General features: G+C 38.0%; 1 protein-coding gene across 1 annotated transcript; it reads right to left on the bottom strand.

Annotated features, from left to right (window-relative positions):
* Positions 1-145: 145 nt before the first annotated feature.
* On the bottom strand, positions 146-6,796 carry slc2a10 (solute carrier family 2 member 10). The gene is made up of 6 exons (XM_062416184.1): positions 6,728-6,796; positions 4,161-4,236; positions 1,760-3,040; positions 1,512-1,634; positions 453-588; positions 146-358 (listed from the first exon to the last, which is right to left on the bottom strand). The coding sequence occupies exons 2-6, from the start codon at positions 4,162-4,164 to the stop codon at positions 262-264; spliced, it is 1,641 nt and encodes a 546-aa protein (XP_062272168.1). The 5' UTR covers positions 4,165-4,236; positions 6,728-6,796; the 3' UTR covers positions 146-261.
* Between the last annotated feature and the right edge of the window lie 2,118 nt (positions 6,797-8,914).

The following is an 8,914-nucleotide window of genomic DNA, read 5'->3' as shown; positions in this document are numbered from 1 at the left end:
CTGAGTCCATGAATGTTACCGCATAAATGTCCCAGCCAAGACTATGAGATTAAAAACCCATGGTGTAAAAAAGAGTGTCCCTTCTCTGCTATGATCACAACACAACAACAAATCACAAAATGTAAAAAAAAAAAACACAGTTTATTAACATATTTCATACAGATACCACATATTTAAATATCAAGTGCGTCACAGTAAAATCTACCTTCAGTCAGACTGTGATTATTTTTAATTCAGTCACATTGTGGTAGAATCACAGTTTCACCCTGAGGTGCTAACTTGACAGCGCACCCTCTGGTACTGTGGGGAAGAGTTTCTCCGGCTGATGACGCCACAACACTCCCCACTGTGGTAAAACCTATAAAACAAGACCAGAGGACACACACATTAGCATCCCAGCGTGGCATCTGACACCATGATGTTTATATCATCAGAGGAAGAATATTTCCTACCTGTTTAAACGCAGCTCCTTGTCTATCTCCTCCAGAGTCTTGCCTTTGGTCTCTGGCAGCATGAAATAGAAGAAAACAGCGGCTGCCACAGAGGCCGTCCCGTACAAAAGAAACGTCCCAGACAGACCGACTGCATCTGTTGGTGAAAAAAATCATTTTTAATACTTTATTTGTTGTCATCATTTCATTTTATGCATCTTGCACATGTAATATTGGCTACATAGTGATGACAACATTTTATTTGTCAACATAATTAATTAATATAGCAATCAATTTAAATAATTATTTTTACATTTTTTAAATTAATTTATATTAATAGAAATTGCACACAAAGAAAAAAAAATCAACTTTGATTATTATTTCATATTTAAAAATCTGTCATTTTTTCGAGGTTTCCACCTTACTAGAGAAAATCTTAAAATTAAATACAGTAAAAGAAAGTGAAGAAGAACGAAAGAATGATATCACTTTTTAAGTTTTGTCTGTTCAGTTAAGAATAATTTATTGTGGCTTTTAAATTGCTCCTGATTTACTTTCTAGCAGCATTACATTTTTTAAAAGCAGATCTTCTTCTCAGAGGACATCTGAACTTTTATACCAGGAAGATCTGAGGTGTGTAACTAATAACTTTAATGATGTAAGCCACGCCATTGAGTCTACATGCACAGTACCTGGCCTCTAAAACCATTATTAGCCATTATGTAGCGGATACAACTGTGTTAGACAAACCCTTAATCTCCAGTAAAAAAGGTCTAATACATTATTATTTTGATCTGAAAGAAAAGACTAACATAATTGTTAAAGTTGGTAATCAGACAGGTTCAATAGGCCTTTTAAACAGCAGACATTTTGAGTTGGTACAATAAAAAAGCACAGGTGTAATTCATTACGATGGCTTCATGATACCAAGCCCCTAGTAGTTATTATTGCTGACTCACTGGCATTGCTTACTGGGAATTGTAAATGAAAAAGAACCATCACTAACGTTATTAGTTACACCTGTGCTTTTCTTTGTGTGACCAGTCAGAATAACCATGAAAAGGTTGCTCAGATGCTTACCGATAACATTCAAGAAAGTGAATGTGACCAAAAGATTGGCAGCCCAGTTGAAACAGCTGGTGAAGGCGAATGCTCTTCCCCTGACAGCAGCTGGAAATATCTCACTGAGGAGAAGCCATGTCACTGGTAAGACAGAAAAAAGAGCTTCATTCTGAGATGTAGTCACCTACAAGAAAAGGTGAGGTTATGAGATACCAGTTCTAGGTTTCTAAACTCTAAAATGATACATTTTGATTGAATATACAAACTTGGTCCAAATCCAACGGCGTATGCGCTCACAACAGCCATCATACACATGAGTATGATCCAGTTTACAACTGTCGCATGGTCATTTGGAGATGATCCCAGAGCAGGTTCCAGTGGTTTCTGTCTCACTATATCAAGAACTCCACCTTCCTCTTGTGTGCTGTTATTGAGGAATCTGTGGTTCTTATTAAGAGATGCGTCAAAAACTGACAGATTAGCAACATTTAAATGAGGTAGAGCCGTTGTGTTAGTGACAAAGTCTTCAGAATTACAAGGCTTCTTATCATTGGTCAATGAATGTCCACTGAGGAGTCCAATGGTTATCAGACACAGTGCCATGACAGAACATCCGCTGATTAGCAAAGGCCTCCTGCCCACTCTGTCTGAAAACACCATGGCGGTCAGAGTAGCGATCACTTTGACCAACCCTAAGCCCAGAGAGGCCAGCACTGCAGAGGCATCGCTCTGAAACCCCACCGAGTGAAAGATGGTGGAGGCGTAGAAGAGAACACTTGGCTGGCCTGTGAACTGCTGAAAGAGCACCAGTCCCAATCCAATGATAGTCCGAGTCCTCATGTTGTCTTTACGCTGGAGAAGGTACATGCTGTTGTACTCCACCTTCTTGCTTTCCTTGCTGGAGCTGACTTTGGAGTTATTTGCTTCTTGGTTTTCGACGGCGCTCATGAGGTCTCTTTGGGCATGAGAGCAGTCATGGTTTGAAGATTCCTCAGTGCTGGATGGAAGAAACCATATAGAGAAAAGCTGAATCAGTGTTGGTACTATGGCAAATCCAAACATCTGCCTCCACCCTCTCTTGGAGTCGGACAGGATGTAGTTCATGGCGTAGGCTGCCAGGATGCCCACAGTGATCCCAGCTTCATACAGTGTTACCAGGAAGCCTCTGCGGTCGGGGGTGACCATCTCAGACACAAAGATACAGCAGGACATGGAGGATATACACATGGCGAAGCCCACTGTCATCCTGCCAACCATCAGTGCCGGGTAGGAGCTGATGAGCAGGACCAGACTGCCGATCATGATCAGGATGTTACTGAGGAGGATGGAGTTTCGGCGGCCGTGCCGGTCGATGAGGTAGCCGCCTACAACAGAGGCCAGCAGGGCTCCAATCAACAAAGAGCTGACCAGAGCCTCCTGCTGCATACAAGAGAGCCTGAACTCGACCTTGAGCTGCAGCAAGGCACCTGAGATGATGCCCAGCTCATAACCAAAGACCAGACCGCCCAGAGTGGACACCACGCTGGCCAATAGGAGGATGGAGCAACCTAGAAGGAAGGAGACATTCAGATGGTTTACCTTTAGATCAAAAGTTAAGTTTACACACTGTAATCATTTAGGTGGTGAATTTATGATTTTTTATGTCAGGGCAGAACTGTCTTGAGATGCAGTACCACTCATGACCACAAGATGCTGACATAAAATAATCTGCATCTTTATTTAATTGTATTCCGAAAAATGCCAACTGCTATTAAGATACAAGGTCAGTCATTTGTATTCTTCAAGACATCATGGTGTCAATAGCAGATTTTACAAAAATTAAAAAGTTTAATTATGGCTAAAAGAGCAGCTCAATTCAGAACTTGTTTGCTTGGTTTAAGAAAGTATTAACCTCTCACACATAGCTGATTACACTCAGGTAGGACATTCCTTGAAAGTAGCCAGCAAAACATTAAAGATTTTAATCTAATAAAATAATGTTTTAAAAAAAGCATCTGTCTGAGCCAATAACATTTTATTCATATATTCAACACAAAGTTAATCGATTCAGTCCTGATGTAAAGTATGTAATGTAATGTAAAGTAGCACAGAACATGGCATTTGTGTTTGATATTGTACATGGGCCTTTGCAAATTGCATTCTATATCTTTCTTGTGTGTTTGAATGTCTTGTCAGAGTCAACACTGACATGATAAATCATTTTTGTGCAGTATTTTCCATCTTCAAATGTTTTTCCCAGTTTAGGTATGTTTTTTTATAATATTTTAGCAGGTTTACAAATGAAAGACATGCATTCGTCAGTGCGACCGCTCTGCAGCTGCTCCTCACATCAACCTTTGACTCTTTGATGTGCGCGACCTATTCAGAGCAATGCAAATTGAAAAGGCTGAAATGAAGTCTAATGAAACTCAGTGCTTATTAATAATAACCCCTGCTTCCTTTTTCTGTAGCAAAATTAAACATACAAATGAACAGACTTCAATATTAATTCAATGTCCTTTAAACACACAATGCTCGCAGCTTTAAAATAAGTACTGTGATATGCATTGATTTTTAAAAGGTGAACACAAATGTATTTTATAAAAAAAGAGAAAAAAAACGTTGCAAAGTAACATTTCTTACTAAACAGCTTTAAAATGGGAAAACTCTCACTTACTAATAACTTACCCATTGTTTTTGTGCTGTTATACGTTCAGTTCAGTCATGTCGTGCAGGTCCAGATTCGTCTCTTAGAAGACATCCTCTGTGAAACATGAGCAAAACATTGAAAAAAAAACACACCACAGGACAATTTCCAGTTCCTACGGTGCTCTCTTGGTCTGGCACCCACAGGGACAAAGACAAGAGCCTGTTGCAGCCCCGTCGCCATGACAACCCTCTTGTTGATTGCCATGATTTCATTAGGCAGTCCACTTGAGGTGGGCTCAACAGAAATGCACGGCTGTGTAGAAATCAGTTTCAGCTTGTTTAGTCTTATAGTTAAACAGAAGATGTCTCCAGCTGCCAGTGATGGAGCGCTGGGGAATTTGGTGTGTGCTTCTGAAATATCAACAAGGTGAATCTACACCACTGTGATAAAAATGACCTTGACCTTCACCTCTGATTTCAAAAGAATTGTTGTGACACAGATGGTAACTGTGAAGACTGGGTTATTCCAGAGGACAGTGTTTCTGCTCAGAGATCACAACTCTATTTTGGTATTAAAACTCAAAACAATAGCCTATATCTGTCTCCCATTATTTGCCAATGTTAACAATTCTTTTGAGCTGTATGTTAAAAAAAAACCCTAGAGAAATTATGTGCATGCCCCTTTAAGAAGTCTAAGTCACTTAAATATGTGTTTTTCTTCTTGTTTCTACAGTTGGATGTTTCAGCTTCTCTGTGCAGAAAGATGTTTGTTTTCATATTCAACATTCACTGAAAGTAGACAGTTTCTCTGAGCTCATTGAACATTTTAAGATTTTAAGATTTAGATAAGGGTCTATGAGCAGGATTTGTGACATCAAAAAAAGTTTGGAGGCCACTCCTGGTCCAATATTCAACTTACACTGATGTGATGTGGAAGAATTTACAGTGAAGAGGGAGTTATCTTGTGTCCAGCTATTAGACTTCTGAAATTAAAAATATTTGCATATTCATAGATTCTATCATTTTTAATGACAAAAAACAAGTAGATTTAATTTCAAGTTTAATTGAAAAAAAAAGAAGTAATAATACTTTTTTGTGTGGGAAAGAAACTTCAGACACACATGATTGTTCCAAGAGGAATACTCCCATGTCTTAATATGTGTCTGGACAGGATGTTGAATCAGCAGTTTAAGCATAATTTCATGTAATTGGCTCTTGTGTTTTCTGTTAACCAGTCAGAATTCATCACATTAGAATTGTGTTTAGTGCAGTTCAAGTTCAGTGAGTAGGCGTGGTTCCTTGGTCCAGTTGTGTTACTGATTTTTTGCAGAGTGTGTGAATTAAACATAACCACACTCTGCTCTAGTCACTGGTTTATGAGTAGATAAAGATTTAAAGAGAGTTACAAGTGTCTCCTTCCACCTTTACCTGATGCCTGTGGTGGTTTTAAATGACCTTAAAGGACATTCCTAACAAATTTAGAACATTTAAGCTTCATAGTTCAAAATTCAGCTGCTAGAATTTCACCTTGCACTAGACCTGTCATGATAACTATTACTATAACTTTTATTGGACGATATAGTGTCTCAGAAATAATCGCGATAAACGATATTATTGTCACTTGAAGATCATTTTATACCACTGATATAATGATAATATAATAGCATCATAATGCACGAATTATTATTACGACATGAATAGTCTCTTAGCTTTTAATGTGAAGTGTGGTAATACTGAGGTAAAATAAATGATCAAGGTCATGTATCATATGATAAATCCATATATAGACATGATGATGCTGATAATTACATTATTGTACAATAAGTCGATAATGTAATTATTGTGACAGACCTACCTTGAACACAGAAACATAACTAGATTTGACCAATCCCTGCATCCCAACATTGGGGCCAGATTGCATTAACAATTGAACTGATCACTTTAAAGCTCTAATGGGCCTTGTGTGCAGTTATATTGTTATATAACACATCGATTTTCTATGTATTTCTTATTGCCAACAAATCTCACATTTGGAGCCAAACCAAGTATTGTATGTAACCAAAGCCTGATATATCTCTATTTTGATGCATTATATTTTAGGATTATTATTACTGGTGCATTATGGTAGGTCAAAGACAAGCTATTTCACTACTTTATATACTATTGGGTTGTTTAATCTATAGACATGCATCATAATTCATAAGATCATGTAAAATCTGAATCTACAAATAAAGTCAGATACATTAAGAAGAGGAAGAAAATGGAAACAGTGCCACATAAAGTACACAAACCTCACTGAAACTGAACTGAACTGAAGTACAGTAGGTGGTCTACTTAAATCTAGTAGATGGTCTACTTTTATCTCAGTTTTCTTTTTTTATTTAACAGAAGCACAAACTCTTGAGTTGAAGAGCTGCAGTGTTTACAGCTCAGTTCCTGTTATGTAGTCTACACGTTCAGACCCGTTATCTGTCAGTCCGTGCTGGAATGTTGGAGCGTGTTATTAACCGGGACGCATACAGATGTTTATGATGAACTCTGAAAACACTTTAAAACCTCTCTCTATCTCTTTACATGCGACACTTCCAGGATAGAAAAACACTCACCTTAAAGAGCAGAGGAGATGAGACAGAGATGCTCCGGGAACAACCCGCTGGCCCTGCAGGAAGTTGGAGCTACGTGGCAGCAGTGTCAAGTTTCATCAGGAGAAACTTTGTTGGCGGAGTTTTGACGCCAGAGGCCGACAATCACCCATGAGCTCCTTTAAAGGATCAGTTAGCTTTAGTTTAGTTCGGTTTTTTTGACCACATGATTATAATCACATGTTGACTGAATAGTTTCAGTCAGTCACAGAGAAGGTAACAGTGTGTGTGTTTCAGAATATAGGCTTGTTTAACCCTTACATAGGGGAGAACGGGGTTGGTTGTCACACGGGTTGGTTGTCACATTCATCAGATCTGTCTCTAGAGGGCGCTGTTAAAAAGTTTTGGTACTGAACGTTTCAGAATTTAGGTGAGATGTTACTTCAGAGGTCATTTCTGGAGTAAACTGCTTGACATTGAGATGAGAGGACGTTTAGTGTTTTTCATGTGAAAATGTAAATATCCAACTCTTCAGTGTTTGTCTTCTTGGCTTTTAAACAATGAGTTTATAATGAAACAATAATTACCATAAAGTATGAAGAGAGAGCAATAGTTAGGTAGGTTTTTTTTTCTTAGCTATACTAAAACATGTGGTTGGTAGCTTTGCTGGTCGCAAAAAATCCTAGTTGGGGATGTTTGTCACATTCTCTTTTGGTTTGGTTGTCACATGTTGGTATATACATATATGATTTCATACATCTAGTTCTTTCTTTCTTTTAAGATAGCAAAATGAGCAGGAACTTGGTCTGGAAGACAAACAAGAGCCAGACTCCTCCAGATGTGATGATCAGAGCAGTCAGAGTCATATAAGGACAAAAAAGGCACTTAATAGAATGATTTTTCTTGTTTATGTTCTCTTGGTGCAGGAGATGTGTTAGGTTGTTGTATTTAAATGAAACTAAACATTTTAAATATTTTTTAAAGACTGTATAACATTTTTATTTCCCCCCCATTAAAATAACACAGGGACAACCAACCCCATCGTGTGTGACAACCATCCCCACCATGGGGTTGGTTGTCACAAGTGCACAAAACATATTTCACAGCCCTTATCTTCACATCCTGAGATCTACTGTCTGGAGTTAAAGATATTATCACTGAAGTTTATGTTTCTGAAGATTCCAGCCTTTTTTCTTATATCTATATAGGTTATTTTTGAAATTTAAAAGAGGAAACTTGTCCATATCCTTTATCTACCCAGCTAACACCTTACTGACTGGAGAGATAAGTGTTTGCTGCAATAAACCCACAGTTCCTGATGCTGACGAAAGGAAAGGCCTCACACTGCAAACCAAATTGGATTAAATTTAAACAAGGAAAGCAAATGGTGGTTTCCGCAAAATGGATCAATGAAGGAGAGAGAAAATCTTATTTTTTGCAGATTAGAGAAGTCACCAAGAAAATAATAATATGGGAACACTGATCATCAGTGACAATGAATATTCTGACCCAACGAGAATAGCCAATAAAAAAAGGAATGTAATCAAATGTTTTCACCAGTATCTCAATATCGTTGTAAGGTGGTCCTTCCCCTTGTTTTACAATTGATAGAGGTATAACACAAGGCTGCCCAATTTCACCATCACTCTTCTTAGTTGCAGCAGAAATACTCTCAATTGTTACCAAAAATTCACATACTCAGCAATTGAGTGTCTTTGAGAACCAAATAGTTGTAATTCAGGTGGCAGATGACCCAATTTTTTGAAAACTGTTAAACAGGTTACAAATGATATTAAGATGCATTTTCTTTCCAAATCATATGGTTAACAATTGAACTTGAAAAAGTGTGAGTTATTAGCTAAACATGACTGCCATCTTGTGGCAGCATATGGTACCTGTATTAGAATGGCAGTCAAATACAGGACAAGGGTGGCGATCATGAAGACATAGTGCTCATGTGGACATATTTCATTGTACTTTGCACTGGGTATCTGTGTTCTCTACTGATACACCTTGGTTTATTGTTGAGGTTATTCCATGTCTTAAAGTAAACCTACTGCATTGTTGTGAATGTGAAAAGCTGTGACTGGTATGCAAATCTACCAGTTTTTTTTTTAAACCTGAGCACTTGTCAAGATATGTCTCTGTATAATTTGCAGTTTGTATATTGGGGAGAGTGCAAAATGGTCTCTCTTGGAGTTTGCCATTAAA

Source organism: Scomber scombrus, chromosome 3 (genome assembly GCF_963691925.1).
Source record: "Scomber scombrus chromosome 3, fScoSco1.1, whole genome shotgun sequence".
Classification (NCBI taxonomy): domain Eukaryota; kingdom Metazoa; phylum Chordata; class Actinopteri; order Scombriformes; family Scombridae; genus Scomber; species Scomber scombrus.
The sequence above is the reverse complement of the archived record's forward strand: the minus strand, read 5'-3'. Positions and strand labels throughout refer to the sequence as shown.

Bases quoted from the DNA above. Each gene is read 5' to 3' on its own strand.
- slc2a10 (XM_062416184.1), bottom strand. The intron at 1,635-1,759 runs GTTTGTATATTC...CTGTCTTACCAG, and splicing joins CGCCGTTGGATTTGGACCAA to TGACATGGCTTCTCCTCAGT. The intron at 359-452 runs GTAGGAAATATT...CTTGTTTTATAG, and splicing joins AAGGAGCTGCGTTTAAACAG to GTTTTACCACAGTGGGGAGT.